The sequence below is a fragment of the Electrophorus electricus genome, chromosome 11 (genome assembly GCF_013358815.1).
Source record: "Electrophorus electricus isolate fEleEle1 chromosome 11, fEleEle1.pri, whole genome shotgun sequence".
Classification (NCBI taxonomy): domain Eukaryota; kingdom Metazoa; phylum Chordata; class Actinopteri; order Gymnotiformes; family Gymnotidae; genus Electrophorus; species Electrophorus electricus.
The window spans coordinates 16,620,932-16,639,583 of record NC_049545.1 but is presented as its reverse complement, the minus strand read 5'-3'; the positions used below and the strand labels follow the sequence as shown (position 1 = coordinate 16,639,583).

The 18,652-nt window shown below is 38.2% G+C and overlaps 3 protein-coding genes across 6 annotated transcripts; all 3 read right to left on the bottom strand.

Annotated features, from left to right (window-relative positions):
- Positions 1 to 110: 110 nt before the first annotated feature.
- On the bottom strand, positions 111 to 7,311 carry gpatch11 (G patch domain containing 11). Of its 4 annotated transcripts, none has more exons than XM_027014097.2 (9): positions 7,230 to 7,289; positions 5,213 to 5,334; positions 4,643 to 4,869; positions 4,301 to 4,342; positions 4,076 to 4,196; positions 2,509 to 2,599; positions 2,300 to 2,413; positions 1,844 to 1,925; positions 111 to 1,747 (listed from the first exon to the last, which is right to left on the bottom strand). In XM_027014097.2, the coding sequence occupies exons 3-9, from the start codon at positions 4,866 to 4,868 to the stop codon at positions 1,689 to 1,691; spliced, it is 735 nt and encodes a 244-aa protein (XP_026869898.2). In that variant the 5' UTR covers position 4,869; positions 5,213 to 5,334; positions 7,230 to 7,289; the 3' UTR covers positions 111 to 1,688. The 4 variants fall into 4 exon arrangements, with proteins under 4 accessions (XP_026869898.2, XP_026869899.2, XP_026869897.2 ...); XM_027014098.2 differs by having other exon boundaries at positions 5,224 to 5,334; XM_027014096.2 differs by having other exon boundaries at positions 5,233 to 5,334.
- Positions 7,312 to 8,507: 1,196 nt separating this feature from the next.
- On the bottom strand, positions 8,508 to 16,201 carry LOC113579886 (cytochrome c oxidase subunit 5B, mitochondrial). Its single transcript, XM_027014084.2, has 4 exons — positions 15,840 to 16,201; positions 9,180 to 9,250; positions 8,986 to 9,085; positions 8,508 to 8,710 (listed from the first exon to the last, which is right to left on the bottom strand). The coding sequence occupies exons 1-4, from the start codon at positions 15,937 to 15,939 to the stop codon at positions 8,598 to 8,600; spliced, it is 384 nt and encodes a 127-aa protein (XP_026869885.1). The 5' UTR covers positions 15,940 to 16,201; the 3' UTR covers positions 8,508 to 8,597.
- A 735-nt stretch (positions 16,202 to 16,936) lies between these two features.
- On the bottom strand, positions 16,937 to 18,455 carry dnajc12 (DnaJ (Hsp40) homolog, subfamily C, member 12). Its single transcript, XM_026995550.2, has 5 exons — positions 18,271 to 18,455; positions 17,873 to 17,951; positions 17,535 to 17,674; positions 17,184 to 17,319; positions 16,937 to 17,040 (listed from the first exon to the last, which is right to left on the bottom strand). The coding sequence occupies exons 1-5, from the start codon at positions 18,346 to 18,348 to the stop codon at positions 16,958 to 16,960; spliced, it is 516 nt and encodes a 171-aa protein (XP_026851351.1). The 5' UTR covers positions 18,349 to 18,455; the 3' UTR covers positions 16,937 to 16,957.
- Between the last annotated feature and the right edge of the window lie 197 nt (positions 18,456 to 18,652).

The following is an 18,652-nucleotide window of genomic DNA, read 5'->3' as shown; positions in this document are numbered from 1 at the left end:
GGGGAAAAAGCAAGGTTTGAGGCAAATCCATTCCAGGAGGCATTCAACATTGCAGAATTACCTATTTTGCTTATAATCCTAAGTGTCACAAATGCTAGGACACAGGTAGGTTTGGATCCAAATGGTAAAGACTTTAATGGGATCACAATACAGGTAGGGACCGTTTGAGGAGTTAATAGGATTGGCATTAGCAACCAGGAGATCACGATGCAGAGTGGTCAAATCCAGGTTCACAACCTGGCAGAGTCCAGTGTGAATCGAAGGGCTAGGAGCAAGGCATAGTCTTGGGAGGAAACAGAAAAAATCAACAGAAGAGAACACTTGGTATGCATACTAGCATGGCAATACTTCACAAAGAGGTCTGGGAGAACAGGAGTCTTTAAAAGGGAACAGATGCAAAAAACAGTTGTCACTCATTAGTACTCAGGAGAAGGTGATCTAGGTCTGGGTGCGGTAAAACTAGTGGGCTGGGCCAAATTCGTAACAGAACCCCTGCCCCCTCTGACAGGCGGCTCCAGACAACAGAGAATGAACTACCCTCAGCCTGCCCCAGCCTCTGGGACTGGGACAGTCTGGATGGGCGGCATGGAATTCAGAGATGAGTGAGGAGTCCAGTATGTTTCCTGTAGGCACCCATGATTGTTCCTTCGGTCCATACCACTCCCAATTGATGAGGTATTGCCGGTGAACCCTACACCTGCAGGAATCCAGGACAACTCATACTAAATAGGTAGGCTGGCCGTCTATATGTAGAGGAGCAGGAGGACTGGCAGGAGCAAAACCTGCAGAGAAAGGGCTATAGTGAACAGGTTTTAGCAAGGAGACATGGAAGGTCGGATTGATACGACTGCAAGGTCGGAGCTGTATACGATAAGAAATCGTGTCTGAGTACCTTAAAGAGGCCGAGGTAATGGGGGCTTAATTTACGGCCAGAAGACCCCAATTTCATGTTGTATGTGGATACTATAGTCTTTGATCCAAATGGAACACAGGTGCAAAACATCGGCAGCGGTTTGCAAACATTTGCTGCAAGTGGGTTTAATTGAACATGTGCTCTTAATTCAACTAATGTTGTTATTGTCTAGTGTCTGATACTGTCACTTCAGCACTCACATACACTCTTAGAAGAACCATGCCAAAGGCACAAACTATACTGTACATTTAACTAAGGCTTTTGTTTGCTACATAGCTTTTGCTCACTATCTGGGTTGTTGACTCAAAGAGGGTGAGAAAGTGAAAAGCACTGTATAAGGGAGCTTTACCTGACTTTTGAAAATAAAGCTCAAGTAAGAAAATAGGACCACTCATTTTACTTCATATTCTAGCTAAATAAATAGATTAGTGTAATTTATTAGTCCTGATCTTAGTTTATTCATCATTGTACTTCTCCTACAAGCTTACACTAAATTACACCTTTTGTTTTTTATGGAACATCCATGTTCTGTTTTTAAAACAAAAATATTACATCATACATAGTTATTTAGAAATAATAAAATCAAGCTTCTGATGTCAATCACTGGGGACAGAAATCCAGTCAGTCAATCTCAACAGTGTTGAATAAAATTTGAAAGGTGCTTCAAAACATCTGAAAGAGTGCAGTAAAAAAATAAACAAACATGCAATAAGAAGAGTGAAATAAGAGCAAATCTGACAATAAGCAGGCAGGGCTCCAAAATAATCTTGATGTTTTAGTCATTGTGATCTGCTGCTGTATCACCAGGACAATTCAATTTTAAATCCTCCTCATCTGTGAAAGGAAATGGATTATACAATCATAATTCTACCTTTCTGCAAATGATATATCTAACAAACAGACAAACAAGAATGAATAAAATCTGCTTACCACCATATGCTGTCCCACACCATAAGCAGTAGAAATGCATACTTCTTAAATATGATGTGATAAACTGCAGCTTGACTAATGGCTGAAAAAAGTAAACAATATGACCATAATTTTGGCATGTAATGTTGTAAACACACGCAGATCAAATTGGTCTGTAATGCTTTTGTAGATATGCAAAAAGGAAGGAGTGTTTTTTTGTCACTTTTGTCACTGTTGAATGCACAACACTGGTGTTGCTTAAATGAAAGATATTTAACTTTTTTTTTTTAATTGTGCTCTTTGAATAGAACACCTAAATTCAACTTTTATTGGGCTGTTGTTTTTTCCACTACTAATGACCGCTAATGCCCTACAGCGACATTAATGTCCACATATGTATAAAGCTAAATTTGAAACACAAGAAGAAGCAAATTTCTAATGTTGGTTCTTTCGCCAATGCTTTCTTTTAAAACTTACTGTTAATTCCTCCTTCTCTTTACTTCCCTCAATGGTGGACTCATCACTATGATCACCATCTTCATCCTTAATTACTTCAGGCCAGTACCAGCTGTCCTTTGGTACAATCATACCCTAGTCAAGAAAACAAGATCATAACTTCAATGTACACAGAAACATGCATAAAAGAGAAGGGGAACATCATGTTTAAATTTTTTAGTCCAGGAGACCTTTTGACTGTCAAGCTGTTCACAGGCCTGCTGGCTCTTTCTCAGGTCTTGCTCTGTTTGGTGCTTGTCTTTTTCTGATCTCTTGCGCTCTCTGTGATAGATAGATAGATAGATAGAGAGATAGATAGAGACAGATAGATAGACAGATAGATAGATAGATAGATTACTGCCACCCTCAATTAGTATAAATAACATAAGAGTTATATTGTCACAATTAGTCCCTCCCAGCTTCCATGTTCTGTGTTTTCCCTGTCTTGTGTATTTTAGTTCCATGCCAGTTTCGTTTTCTCTGCCCCTCATTTGATTTTCCACACCTGTCCCTCGTTTAGTTTATGTATTTAAACCCTGCCTTGTGCCCTTGGTCTTGGCTGTTCATTGTTTATTTAAATCTGTGTGTTTATGGGTTTAATAAATGTTTTTGAAAGCCCGTCTCTGTATACCTGCAAGTTTGTATTCCGTGTATCCTAGCCTTCGAGTTTCTTAGCCCCTGAGTTTTTCCTAGTCTTTGTCATAGCCTGCTTCCCTTGATTGCCTTAGTGTATTTCTGCTTTGTTTCTCCTAGCTTTCATTTATCCTAGTCCTTGTCTTGTATATCATGTATCCCCGTGATCTCTGTGTTGGCTCTATGACCCTGGACTACTACGACGACGCTGATTTTGGATTTGCCCATAATAATCTCGCTTTTCTCTGCACATGCGTCCGCCTCCTTACCACTCACTTACGTATATAATACACATTATTGTTAGTGAAATGTTATTTATACTTATTACTCTAACAAATTTATTATTTTGTAGACAAAAACACATGCAAGTATTTTTTTCTTCACAAAAATAAGTGTGCCAGTTAGTCATTTTGATACATTGTGCAGGCTCCCTTTATCAAGATAACACCAATGAGTCACCTAAAATGCATACAGTAAGGGATTAATAGCATATAGCATTCATCCAAGCATAATATATCTAATTCTCTAAGAATTCATGGTTTCCCTTATGGACTATCTTTAGCACATCCCAGATATTTTTAATCGAGTTTAAGCTTTTGAGCAGTACTCTGACCTAATATCATGGTCTATAAGTCAGGGCCAGACCAACGCCTAAGCGAACTATGTGCCTGCTTAGGGCACCCATTGACACCAGAGCGGATACACTTCTGGAGTAGAGATAAGAAAGATGAAAACAGAAGATGAGGAAAAAAAACAAAAAGATAATGGTATGTTGTTTTACAGTTATTGACAATAGTCACTAGAATTAGCGGATCCATACTTAAGGCCCAATAAAGGCTTGGGCTGGCTATTAAGGTTTTAAATGTCCTGGAGTTCCTGATGGTATGCATGCTTAAAATATTTCTCAAAGCCTTTGAAGAAAAAAAAAAAAAAAAAAAAAAAAAAAAACCCTTCAATGCAGCACCACTTCAATTCAAACAGTCAAAACACAATGCATATTTTATTCAAAACTAATGTGGAGTGTGATAGCTGACTATCACACAACACAAGCACATGGCACTTAAACTGTCCCTCATAGAAAGACTTAGGAAGAATTAGGAAGAATTTAGGAGCATGTCTGCATACCTGAAGTCCTCAAAAGATTTCTTCTCTATCTGTTGTTTCGTCTGCTCTTTTTTTCTGTAATTTTCTAATTTTTCTTCTGCCTTCCTTTTCTTGAGCTCCATCATTCCAATGCCCCCTCGATCTAATCAACAAAATATTTCAAGTTTTCAGTGCTTCATGTATTCTATGTCAGATCAGAACAATGACAAATATTTGCCATAAATAACTAGGTATAAATGCACTAACCTGTTTTGATATTGATTGGAATTGGTTCAACTCGTCCACCACCTAAGATGTTAGAATGATATATTAATCTTAAAAAGTTTAACAATGATTGTACTGTGGAAGCTCAGAATAAGACAATGACTGCAAACCATTCTGAATGTATTTATGAGTCTAATAGTGCACCAAAAATTATTATTATTTTTTTTTAAATCAAGGCACCACATATTCTGATAGTGAAGGGGCCAAATATTTATTCGGGTAAAGGAGCTAGATGCCAGCAACTCAGCAAGGTTAGAAAACTGTGATCATACTCTGCAGTGGCATTTTCCATTAAAAAAAGACAATAAATGCATTAGCACCAACCTTCTTTTCCTAGGCCTTGTCCTAGTTTGTATCCCATCTTACTTAACAATGCAAAACCTTTATTTTCAGAACTTATGGAGGTCTCCAGTGCAGCATCTCGTCTATCCCGCTCATGTTCCTTGTAGCTTTTCTGATTATTCTGAATATTTTTCTCTTTGTGGAGTGTCTCTCTCCTTAAAGCCTCCTTTGCACGTTTCACCATTGGCATGCCAGGCCTAACATCCATTCTGACAAGACATCAAATATAAAATAACTAAGGAAAGACATTTACATATTATGCTCATGCTGCACATTATGGCTTTTAAATATAACAAATGCTTAAATCTGTGATGTCTTCATATTGTACACTGTGGTGGTGGTGTACTTGCAGCTGAGTGAAATAGAATTTTGCAGTTGTGAATTAATTTAATAAATTACACAAAACCCACAACTCCGAAATTATGCATTTAAATCAACAGTGTTGTTGACTTGTAAGTTTAACATTATGTTCATTTTTAATTAATGATCCTAATACTGTAAATTGACCAGGCTTCAATATTGCATGACACTGCAAAAAAATGCATATCTTACCTAACCCGTACCTTGCTTACCTCATTAGTACATACAGAATAAAGCCAATGTGATTTTCGAGAGAAATCTCAAGAAAATCTCAAGGCTGCCCATTAGGTGGCTGGGTGGACTGCTAGAGAAACCTTGAAATACACATGAGAAATACAGCTCATATTTTAAGAATTTTTCAGGCTGCAACCAGCTTTTCAGTCACCATGAAGTCTGACATGTGATACTAGTTTGTTACTCAAAGCATGACATATGGATGAGCACTGAACATTCTCTAGAATGTCTCTTAGGTTCTGTTACTCTTCTTGGCTTAGTTTGACATAAACAGACCATTTCTAAACCAACTTATCACAAACAATTAATTTTTGCATGAAATCTAGGGGCAGACAATTGTCAAAAAAAAAAGCCTATCAGCAAACATGCAAGGGTATTTTCTACTAACTGCTTCAAAACATTCTTAAAACAATGTACTTTATTAATACCTGTCTGTTTGTAGAGTTGTCACACTGCACTAATCCTTTACACTAAACAGAAATTTGTGTCATTGAGCCACATCACAGGAACACAAACACCAGGTAACTAACCTTTTTGCTCAAAAATCACACGTGCATCTCTAATCTAGTAACTGAAGAACAAAGGCATCCAGCATACACATAGTGGAACAGTATTCTCACTAGGTGCATTAGCCAATTTAAAAAATGCAGTGGCCTCTGACAGCGCCTTCTCATGTGCTACATAGGCCATGATGGATGAGTGCAAGTGGCTAGAATTCAATACTTTTTTTAGTACTAGTACATCAACTAGTAGTCTTTCGAAACATTTTGTTACATTTCCATGTGTGAACATAACAGTATCTAATAGTTAAAGCCAACTTAGCATGCAATATACTTCAAATGGCATCTGAGGCCAAGATCCCTGCAAACCATAATGAAACAATGTCTTTTGCTAATGGCCATGACTCATTGTAGGACTGTTAATTTTAGTTTTACCATGTCAATTTGTTTAAGTAATGAAAAAAAAAGACAATTACTGTGGTCAAATTATTTATAACAATTACACTTTATTTTCTATACAAAACAACTGTCATTTTTGTGTGGAATTAAATCTTCAAATACATTATTTTCCTTCCTCATAAGGTAAACATTTATTCAAACTGGAACATCACATCCAAATCTGGTCCTGGATTTTGTAATTGATGTAGTTGTTTTAAATGATTAATGTAACTGGTTGGCCACTTTGTAGCATGACTACTTTGTGATCTGACTCCTAGGTAAAGGGAAGGTAGGAAATTTGCAGGACCTGGACCTGTGATTTGAATACTTGTGCTTTAGTTGCTCAAACTTCAGTGCAACTGCAAAACTGAAGCCTTTATGAGGGCATGACCAAGTGGCTTTGTTAGACTTTGCCTGACCTACCGAGGCCCTTCCTATCTTGGTTGCAGCCTGTACTAGAGTCTATTCTTGTTTTGAGAACCCCCCGCTTTTATACATTTGTTGACGGAGTAAACACTTAGCATTGTTGTAAATGTACAATATATCTTATGTCAAATATATACAAGAACATTATAAATACACTTGCAGATAGATTTGCATGGAGAAAAACAATATAAGGAATAAAACGTATAGCAACGATGCAATAAGGAAACTACTGGTTATACAAATATGTATGTGTAATGTTACGTTTATTATTTGAAAATAACCGTATTTTAGAACATAAAATATTATTTAAAACAATTAACTAAAAGAGCAAGTGCTTCATTGTTGATTTAAATGCATTTAAGACCCTTTTCATTTGTACCCGATCAAAAGAGGATGCATATCTCGGTGGCCATGTAGAATTTCTCTCAACACCGGCAGCCTTTCGAAATAACCAAATATGCTTGCTAACCTAGCTAACGTTACTCAAGTTTCCCAGTCAATTAACTCGGGCTTGCAACTTTATAGCGTTAACTAAAAACAGTTCGACTTAGCTGTTTAGACGACTAAGAACATATGTAAGGCCACTAAACAGTCACAGTCGAACAACTTACATTTGGGTAAGAAAAGCATCAGACATATAATCCTCTTCGTCATTCGCCATTTTTCTTGATTACACAAAGGAACGACGTGAAACCAGCTACCAGTGAGATATACGTACGCCGCATTTGCAATACTCGTCAAAATAAATGTCCTAGTTAAGGGGGTCTTTTTAAGGGGGAATTCACATTAAATATTCCTAGTCAAGCATCAGTTTATAATAATTTTATATAAATTATTAGTACGTGCACAGAATTTAGGCTGAAAAGATTGAAATAAGATTGTTAGCCTTTTTCTGGCATACAAGGTAAAAATATTATAAGTATCTTCCTAAACTCAATTGTATTACTTCTGTATTACCTCCAGAATAATCTTTCAGTCAGAAAATTATGTTCAAGCAAAGTTAACATTAATATATTTTATTTGAAAATAAGCATCTCATTACATGTACCCATTTACTTTTCTGTAGCCCTTAATAGACATTCTCTTGCAGGATGGATCCCAGACACATGTATACCTCAGGACAAGATTACATTTACAGCAGTTAGCTGACACTTTTATCCAAAGCAACTTACAATTATGAGTGAGCCTACATTGAGCAATTGGGGGCTAAGGGCCTTGCTCAGGGGCCCAACAGTGGCATCTTAGCTTGAACCAGCAACCTTCTGATTACAAGTCAAGTACCTTAACCACTGAGCTACCACTGCCCAACTAGGACCTCTAGAAAGTTGGACTAGACATTAATTGCTTATTTTTTTCATTTATTTTTCTCTTTAAATTGTTATTATTGTGGAGACCATTGTTGGCCAGAGCAGGATGCCCCACCCCCTGTAAAGATGCTTTATGACATCTGTTGTAAAAAGTGCTGTAAAAAATACATTTTGATTGATTGACTGATTGATTTAGTTCAAAATATTAGAATCACTGTTCAGAAGAGCTGAACAAAATTGAAATATAGATTCACTTCCATTCAGACTTTTCATCTTTAACTTTCCCCTAATCCAATCTATTTTCATCTACAGAATCAACAATTATTTAAATATTCTGGCTTTCAATACAAAAATCTCATTGGATTATATTTACATTTCCGAAACTACCATTTGTACATCCCAATTTCCTCATAAAATATACTTTAAAAATGCATTTTTACAAACATAGAAAAAGAAGAAAATGAAAAACAATAAAACATTTCACAAGTGTTTAAAAAGTGTTTTTAAAAGTGTTTAATAGATTGAATATTAAGAAAATATCAAGCAGCAAAATTCAAAACATAATACTCAGGCAAGCTGTTGTGAGGTTTTGAGGATTTTATTTCATTGTATATATTTGGATCATGTGCCAAAGTTAGTCAAGCTTAACAGAACTGCTGAATGAAGATGGGCTTAATGAGGCAGTTCATGATGGATTAGTTTGTAGTATGAGCCACAGGAAGGACAGCGCTGGGGATCCCCAGCATGAAGCCAGAACCAGACAATAGCAGTGTTGTCCTCTTCACCTTGAAAAAGAATAAAGGGAACTGGTGTTCAACTACAGTTTTTGCTATCAGACAAAATAGAGACATAACCACACCACATGTTGCCAAGAACTCTGTTCACCATAAAATCAGTTTCCAGTCAAGTAGTGAATTAACTGTTCATGTTCATATTTTGTTCATGTTTGTTCACAAACTAACACTATAACATGGTAAATCCATGAGACTGCTATATTTATTGCAATTACGGAGTACTTTACACAGTTTTCTTTCTTTTTGTACAGTGTGATGTATCTTACAGAGGCACCCAACAAGGCGTTTATCACTGATGCCAGGGACAATGTGAGGGTCCTTCTTAGTTCCAGCATACTCTTTTGGCTTTAATATGCTGTAAGGGTCCTATTACAAAATCAAAATTTGTAAATATGATTTCCAGTCTGTGTACATGTTTATCACAAAAGTATCATTAGCCAAACATGGGACTTCTTTTTACCTCGCCCTTTTTCATAGCTTGCAGCACCCGTCTTTCTAATCCTACAGCCTGCTCTTCATTTGTTGGAATACCTATGAAGAGAAGAAAGAATACATTTAATTGTAACGGTGAGCAGTAAGGAGGTGGACGCTTGTGCGGAGAAGAGCGAGATTTATTATGGGCAAATCCAAAATCAGAGTCATAGTCATAGTCCAGGATCATAGAGCCAACACGGAGATTACGGGGACACATGATCAAACAAACAAAACACACGAAGGCAAACAGGGGAAGCAGGCTATAACAAAGGCTAGGAAACACTTGGAAGCTAAGAAACATGACCCGTCCTGGTCCGGTTCTTGTTCCTGGCGTGAGAGACGCCGCCCGTCCTGTTACCAGGTTTGTTCCTGTGGCCAAACCTACGGACCTCCCGGACACGTCACTGAACACCGCAGCCTGTCGCGATTAGTCCCTCCCAGCTTCCATGTTCCATGTTTTCCCTGTCTTGTGTATTTTAGTTCCATGCTATAGTTTCGTTTTCTCGTGTTCTCGTTTGATTGCTTACTCCTGTCCCTCGTTTCTGCCTTGTTAAGTTCATGTATTTAAACCCTGTTGTGGGTGCTGTGTCTTGGCTGGTCACTGTCTACTTCATTGCGTTTATGTTTATTTTAATGGTTGCGTTTATCTGTTTGGTGAATGTTTTTGAAAGCCCGTATATGTATGTATTTAAGTTTGCAATCCATGCGTTTGTGTTCATCCTAGCCTTCCTTATAGCCTGCTTCCCTTGTTTGCCTTCGTGTGTTTTGTTCGTTTGATAATGTATCCTTGTACGCTCCGTATAGGCTCTATGACCCTGGACTGCCCTAACGACTCTGATTTTGGATTTGCCAATCATAAATCTCGCTCTTCTCCGCACATGGTTCCACCTCCTTACCACTCACCATTACGTTAATATAGAAAGTGTTGCCATTAAATAATTGAATGGGAAATATACTTTGCATCTTCTGAATTCTGGCTGAGAGTACCCTGTGTACATATGTGCTGCTGTTTCTTTCTGTATCTTTTTTGTTGTTTTTACTGTCAGTTAAGTTTACTTATTGGAAATCTCAGGTTACTCTGTGCTGTGTGTAATGGTGCGTGGTAAGGTGGCGGATGCATGTATGGAGAAGTGCAAGATTTATTAGGGACAAATCCAGAGTTGCAATCGTTGGAGTGGTCCAGGGTCATAGAGCCAATACGGAGATCACAGGGATACATTACAAAGAAACACTACAAGGGAAGCAGGCTAAGAAACAGGAAGGCTAGGATAACAAAACAGGCTAATATAAACAAAGGCTTTAAAACACAGACTTGCTTTCATACATCCACCAAACACAATGAACACACAGAGAATCAGACAGGGTCTACAGCCATGAACTTAACAAGGTAGAAACGAGGGACAGGTACGAGCAATCAAACGATGGGTGCAGAAAATGAAACTATGGCATGGAAATAAAATACACAAGACAGGGAACATGGAACATGGAAGCTGGGACGGACTAACCATGACAGTACCCCCCCCCCCCCCCCCCCCCAAAAAAAAAGCACAAAAGCATGCAACACCAGAAACCACCAAAAACAAAATATGACTAGGACGAGACACCAACAGAAACAGAACGGGTAAGATGCGGAGCAGGGACAGGACCCAGATGAGACACAGGAGCAGAAACAGGAGCCAAAACAACAGAAGTAGCACCAGGAGCAGACACGGAAGCAGGAGCAGAACGAACTACAGAAACTGACTGATGATGAGAAAAGTGCCGGTATGGAGGACGAGGATTACAACAGTGCAAAACAGACCAGTCCAGGGATGGGAACAAAAACAGACATGGGCACAGGGACAGAAACAAAGGCAGACATAGGAATCGGAACGGGCACAGAAACGGGCAGAGGGACAGACAAAACAACAGGATCAAAAACAAAAGCAGGCAACAGAAAAGGCAAAAACAACAGGGCAGCAAGAGCAGGCAACAACGGAGACACAGGAGGCACGCGGGGAACAGGAGACATAGGCCAAGGCCAACACCACAAACTGAACCAATATTACTGCTCTTCTAAAAGCACATTCTTAGCTGTATTTGCACATTAATTACAATATGTTTACAACTCCACAGGTCACTTTTATTATTCCTCACTATTCCATACAAGATGCCCTGAGCCTTACTGCCTTATATCCACTGGGTTATCTCTGTGCTGCATCATAATGTTTTGAGTTCTTCTGCTGGCACTTTTTTTGAGTTTGCTTCCTTTTATTTATCTTTTGCCAGCTTGCCACTGTGCCTTTTGTTTATGCTAAAGAGAATAAAAACACTCCAAACTTGCACTTGTGTCTTGTCACAATTACATGCTTATGCAACACTACTGACCCAAAATAGACTCTTTTTTTTTTTGTTTCGTGCTTTTGATTGACAGTAAATTTTGACTCTTACCTGTCTACCATTGCAGGGCTATGGTGTCTTGCTACATGCTAGCACAATTTATTTTGTTTCCATTCATGCCTGAATTCTACCTATACGAATGCTACCTATATATTTATGCCAGTCATTTGGCATTACATTTACCCTTTCTCCAGATTACGACTCTCTTTCGACTGCTCATTGGATTCTGCAATCTCTTTGGAACTAGTAAATTGCGGCATCTCTCAGCATGTTTTCTCACTGAGACAATTGAAGTTTCTCAGTCTCAAAATGACAGTGACCAGTGGCTATAGTTTTATAGCTAAGTCTTGGCCCCAGAATAAAGGTGGTGGCCTAGATGCTGTTTATTGTAAGGCACTCAATCTTAGCCTCTCTAAAATCCTCAATTAGTATAATTTGCATCTTTAGGCATGAAACAGGCTGTTTCAGTCCTGTTTTCCTGTTTCTGTTAATCAACTATCTACTGACATCTGTTCTACTGGATTTCTGTTGTTCACATTGTTAAAAATCCATGATCATGTACTCCAATTCTCTGAGTGGTTTCTCACCAGTATGCACAAGAGAAAGCTGTGGCAATACATTGCAAAGGTAAAACAAACCTGCTGAGATTATACAGGCTCACAAAATAAGTAACAGGTGAGTCTTGTTTATACTCTGGAGAGGATGATCTACTGATGCGGTGCAGGGTGTCTTTGGAATTCTGGAATGTTGAAGCATTGTCTATACTTCTCTGTGTAACAGAGAACCATGTTACACTGTATTACTGTTTTTTTTTTTTAATGGAAACCAACAACCATTCTAATTTGCCTTTAGAATTGTCCTAACTCTCTTGTGTTTTCTTTAAATTGGTGTGCTGTCAGATCCTACAGGTGAAAGGTTAACTAAAGTAGTGTGCTTCAATTCAATTCCTTGCCGCTGTGCTACTAGGGTGGTCCAGGCTGGTCCAGACTTTCTGTACACCCAATCCCATTAATCTGGGCCAGGCTCTAAATTTGAGCTTGGTTAAGACAGGGAGCAAAACATCGACAGACACAGGGATGGACACATTGATGGGTACAAGCACAGACACAAAGGTGGACAAAGTGACAGGGACTTGTACAGTGACAGGAACAGGAACATGAACAAAATTATACCATGGGTTGTGAAAAAGTACAGGGAAGCTGGCAGGAACCCCAGCCTTCTCCCAGTCGTCGGCTGGGTCGAAGTCTGACTCTGCTGTGGGGGATCACCCTTCGCAGATTTGGGTGGCGCGCGGCTTTTCTGGCTTTGGAGCAGATGCCTCAGGAAGCGCACCAGTTGTTTTGCCTGTTTCTGGGGCGGGCATTGGTGATGCCTCCTTCTTGCCTCCTTGAGGCTTGCACGTAGGCACACAAGCTCTGGAGCTGTGTGCCTTAGGTGAGGAAGTGTCCTCGGATGATGACAACACCGCCTCTTTGCGAGTCATATGGGGCAGCTTGCTGACTCTAGTGCATCATGCCTTGGGCGCCATCGCTCTTGGAATCTGTCGACTATGTGTCCATCACAGAGGGGGAATCCTCCTGGAGAGCCTCCTCCACCTCCATTACTAAATCCCCCAAGCAACCTCCTAGTCTGACCGGAGGATGACATCGTGGTACTCCTCACTCCGTTTGTAATCCCCGTAGCCCTCCCGGTAGTCCCAATATGGATAATGGACCCTGCAGAGTCTGAACCTGGATACTGGTCGGAATCGTGTCAGTTCCGGTAGTCCGACCCTGTACTACACTCAGGGCCCCCCAAAATATACCAGGAGCACTTTCCCCTGTTGTACCACTTTAGAGAGTGCCCAAGAGTATGGGGGGTTTCCCTGCCAGGGCTGGGGAGGAACAGTTACACACTGCTCTTTCCTGGTATCCTTTCACGGTCAGTGTTTCTGTAATGTCGGAGGCTAGGCAGTACTCAGGAAGGAGCCACAGTGACACATTGAAGTTTATTTACAGAAAACAATACAGAAAGTAGCACTCAGGCACACGCAAGGTTAAACACCAGCAAACACTAATGATTAGACAAGACCTTAAATACATGCACAGTAATGACGGAAAACGAAAAACAGGTGTGAGGCATGGGGAGCGCGTGGCCATACAAATGAACAGACACAGACACACAGAGACGTCTGGGAGGAGGGGCCATACCATGACAGGCACCCTCTGGAGAATGGCTAATGGAAAATGTTTACATTTTTATACATTTGTCAGAAGTGATCATGTATTCACTTTACCTTTTTTACATACTAGTGTTTGCATTCGCCACCATTACAACCAAACCATACATTAGTCAACATATGCAAACTGATATTCAACACCCACACCAGATGGAACCCATTACCACCACATTCCAAGAGAAGACTTCTCTTAACCTTGTCCTAGAGGAAGATTGTTTTTCTATACGGTCCTGAGAATCTCTATACTCTCTTATGTTTTATCTTATTAATCTGTCTAATGCAATGTTAAGCCAATTTTCCAGAAACATCTTATTTTTGGAAACTGTGCATTACATTTAATGTTTTTTATCTTTAACTACATTTAAGTAGACTACTACACATTGCTAAACACTAATTAAATACAGACTAATTAAATACTATCAGATGTGTTGTTTTAGCAATGGTATAATGACCAAATTATTTATCTCCCCAGACTGGACTCCATTTCCCAGCATTCATCCAATAGCAGTTCTCCCATCACTCACCATATCAGCCTCCCCTGATTACTCTATCCACCTGTTCCTAATTCATCACCTGCCTATTTAAACCTACCCCCCCCCCCCCTTACTTCACAAAGTATCATCATTATAATTACATGTTTAGCAAGTTTTCTTTCTGTTTGCATCTCTGGTTTTCTGCCTGGCTTTTGCTACTGTTTTATCCCTAACTGGTGTGTTTGTTTCGTTGGACTGATATCTGGCACTTTACCGACTTGACTGTTTTATCGATTACCTCTCTGCCTGCTCCCTGTGCTCTGGTTACCTTCTCTCTGCTATTAGATCTCAGCATGACTAATGACTTTGTATCTGGATTATCCCTCTGCTTATAGTATTTTCCAAGGATCTGCAAGTGCCTAATTCTAATCCTGTTCATTACACACACACACACACACACTTATATATATATATATATATATATATATATATATATATATATATATATATATATATATATATATATAATATATAAAGATACAAAAACAACAACAACAACAAAAAAAAAAAACAAATTTCAGAACAAACAAATGTCAGTATGACCTCCCTTGGCACTGAGCACATTTTGAGCTCTTTTAAGGAGTTTTCTGAAGTTTTCTGAAGTAATCTTCTGGTATATTATACCAGGCTTCTTTCAGCACTTCCCAAAATTCTTCTATTGATTTAGGCTTTTCCTGCTATTGCACAGGTGTAAGGGGAGGTCACACTAAAAACTTGCCTCTGTAGTCTATACAAGCTATTTTTCTTCCCAGTTTTTATTAATAATTCATATTTATCCTGTATTTTCTGCTTGCATTCTAATATAGAGACTGAACAAAAAAAATTAGATATACACACACACACACACACACACACACACACACACACACAAATTTTTAGTAATTTGTTTGATTTGATAAAGTACTGTACAAAACTCTTAGGCCACCATTAGATTTATTGTTTTAACATAGGTATAATGAGATTTTATATATATATATATATATATATATATATATATATATATATATATATATATATATATATATATATATACATACATATATATATATATATATATACACACACACACATTTGCAGTTAAAAGTCTGACACATTATTAAGTACATTTATATATGGAGCTAATAAAGTGATTTTCCACTATATAAAGTGACTACATAAAATGAAAGGGCTGAAGCCTGGCCTCTTTGCTTTTCTGACAGCTGTGCAATGACATGAAATACTTGGCACATGGTCTCACTTTCATTGCCAGAAAAGGCAGGACCATCAAAAGTCTTGTCAAGCAGGAGTTAAATTGTTTGACCTTGATCAAACAACCTCATCTGTACTACAGTCTAAGTTAGAACTAGCATTTTAACTCTTTTATTCACTTAGCACTTTTTCTTTAATAAACAATTAATAAACTATTAATAATAATTCTGTGATTGTTTATCAGTAATGATGTGATTCGAACCATTTTAAGTACACTATAAAAATCGTTATATGTTTTGAAAACTTGAACTAATTAATTTTGTCTTACCGCCCCCACTAGCGATTGCACGCTGAAGTGTTCTCAGAAACACATTTTTTCTTGCTGTCGAAGTCAGTCTGTGTGCACGGAGCAGTATTTTGCTTGCCATCTTGATATCTTTCACTCCTTGATGCGCATATGACCGAGTGTGAATTTAACCTGTGTCCGTAGCGACGAGGAAATGTGACTAAATGACTGACAAGGTCAAACGTCCACTCTTGAAAAAGACACCATTTTCTGACCAATGGGTTTACAGGGACCGCAGGAAGGACGTCCATAAGAACCCAGCTGTAATGTTGCAGGTTCTGTGAAGCATGCTATCAAGCAACACACCGTTCATAAGAACTCACGCCTGTCTCAAATCGCGCAATGTGCGATATATAATTACATAATGTACTTTCCAGCGTGGCCTTTTTGGTAGTTTATCCTAGTGTTAGGTGCACTCAGTAGTGCGCACCTGCACTAAAAGTTTCTAGACATCATAGGCTTCTACGGAAATGCGCTGTTTGAGGTATAGCCATTGGCTGCATCTAAAACGGCACACACTAAGAAGCTAATGAGTATTCAAAAATAGCATGATAATCAGATTTTCTCCAACCTCACAAAGGTTGAACTTCAGCGATATTTTGGTAATATTCGTTAATGTCGAAAACATATCCAAGCTATAAGCTACACACAACACAATACATTTGTAGAAAGGATATATGGTTTTGCCATAGGTTTGTCATTTGTCATAGGCGTACATATCTTGAAAATGCCACGTCTATGAAATAACATGCGTTATTTTATTTAAATAAGCTTAAACTACGATCCATACTATTTCACATAACTTAACAACGTCTGTAGTTGCTATATATCATATTCCCACTAAGGACATTTTTATAAAGACGACGCAAAAACTAAACAAATGCATACATTTTGAATCTCACAAAATGAGACAAACCATTCTGCTATATCACACACACACACACACACACATTATATATATATATATATATATATATATATATATATATATATATATATATATATATATATATATATATATATATATATACACACACATACATACACACCCACCACAGATTTCAGCAAGTTAACAAGAGTAAAATTGGTAATCATATTTATCATATTTCATAATTTCTAAACTTTTGCAGAAGGCTGGAAGGAGCATCAGATGTCCAACGAAATATCTGATGCCCAGAATTACCTGAGGGAGAAAAACACGGGTTAAACATCAGAAAAGCGCCCAAGACATTTTAGACCAACGTGCTAATTCTTTTGTTCAGTGAAAGTGTTAGAATAATACAGGATAACACAAATAAATTGGATGTTTTTTCTCAATTTTCTTACTTGAAGAAAGTTGCTCATCAGATGATATCACCTCCGCTGGCCACTGTCTAGCTTGGTTTTCAGTGCTCTTTGCATTTGTGTCTTTTGCTTGTTCTAGCATTTGCTCCTTTTTGGTCCTAACAGCCCAATGGATTGACTGAAGAATTGAGGCTAATTGTTAGCAAGCAGGTCAAGGCAGAAACTAATTTTTATTGTCTACACTTTAATATTTAATTACATCATGTGTAATCACTATGTAAAATTTCATAGTCCAGTTACATTCACAATGCTTATTTGTGGTCATAAATGAAAACTGTTAATTTTATGCATAAAAAAAGGAGAAGGAATGTCATGTCAGAAAATGGCACTAACAGTTTTAACTGAGTCACTCAGGGCCTGCCACTCGCTGAATGGCACAGTGATCCTACTCCTCAACCAGAAATCATATTTTTTTCTTTTGGTTTCATCTGTAAGAACCTCCTTGGCCTCTTGCAACTTCTGAAACTCTTCCACTGTAAGGAAAAAATGAACAAATACAATTAACTGCCCAGGTAAGACCCCCAGAAATTATTTTACTTATTTGAAACAAAACTCCAATTTACTATGTGTAACTGCTGAAGGGTAAATAGGCTTACACTATTTTTGTATTGTGTTATATTTAACAATTTCTTCATAAAGTAGACTTGTCAGTTTTCATTTCATTGCATTACCTGCTTTAGGATTAGCTGGATGTTTGTCTGGATGGCAAGCCAGGGCTCTCACTTTAAATTCGCTTACAATTTGATCAGTCTAATGCAAACAGAAAGAAAGCATGCAAGCAAGAAAGGAAAACGATAACGAAGCCTGTTCGCAATCACCAGATTACCACAAGTATTCTAACGGACGCTTTTTAGAAAGCCCTGTATATCTGTGGGGGAAAAATGTTATGGCCTGTTTGGACAAATAGTGTAGCCTTCATTTAAGCCATAGCCTAGTTGACCAGCGTCGAATATGGCTTACAGTGAGTAATCAGTTGAGTGCTCTCACCATAACGTAAGCTAGGTTACCTACTTGTTTAGCTGTGATCGCAGACTGAAGATTAGCGTGTCCAAAGTACCAACAATCTTACCGTTGACAGCTCATCGCACCCAAGCAATCGGTAATAGTCTTCCAGATCTTCCAGTTTACAGTTTAGTATCGTCTCCATAAGTGCCTGGTCTTAGCGATCTTTTAACCCTGGGTCTCCAATGTCCATACTAGTCTAAAACATAACACCGTAAAATGTGTCTTATCGCTTAATACTGGCCACCAGTGGAAGCTACAAATTAGACTATGGTTGCGTGTGCGCGAATACACGAAACACAACGGTATTGTATGTTTTTTTTTTTAATTATTATTTAAGGGCTTATCTTATAATACCAGGAAATACAGTAGTATAGTGTTATACAGTTAAAATTAGTCTATGCGAAATTTATATTTGAAAAAGTAGGTCCAGTGTCGTAGGATTCATT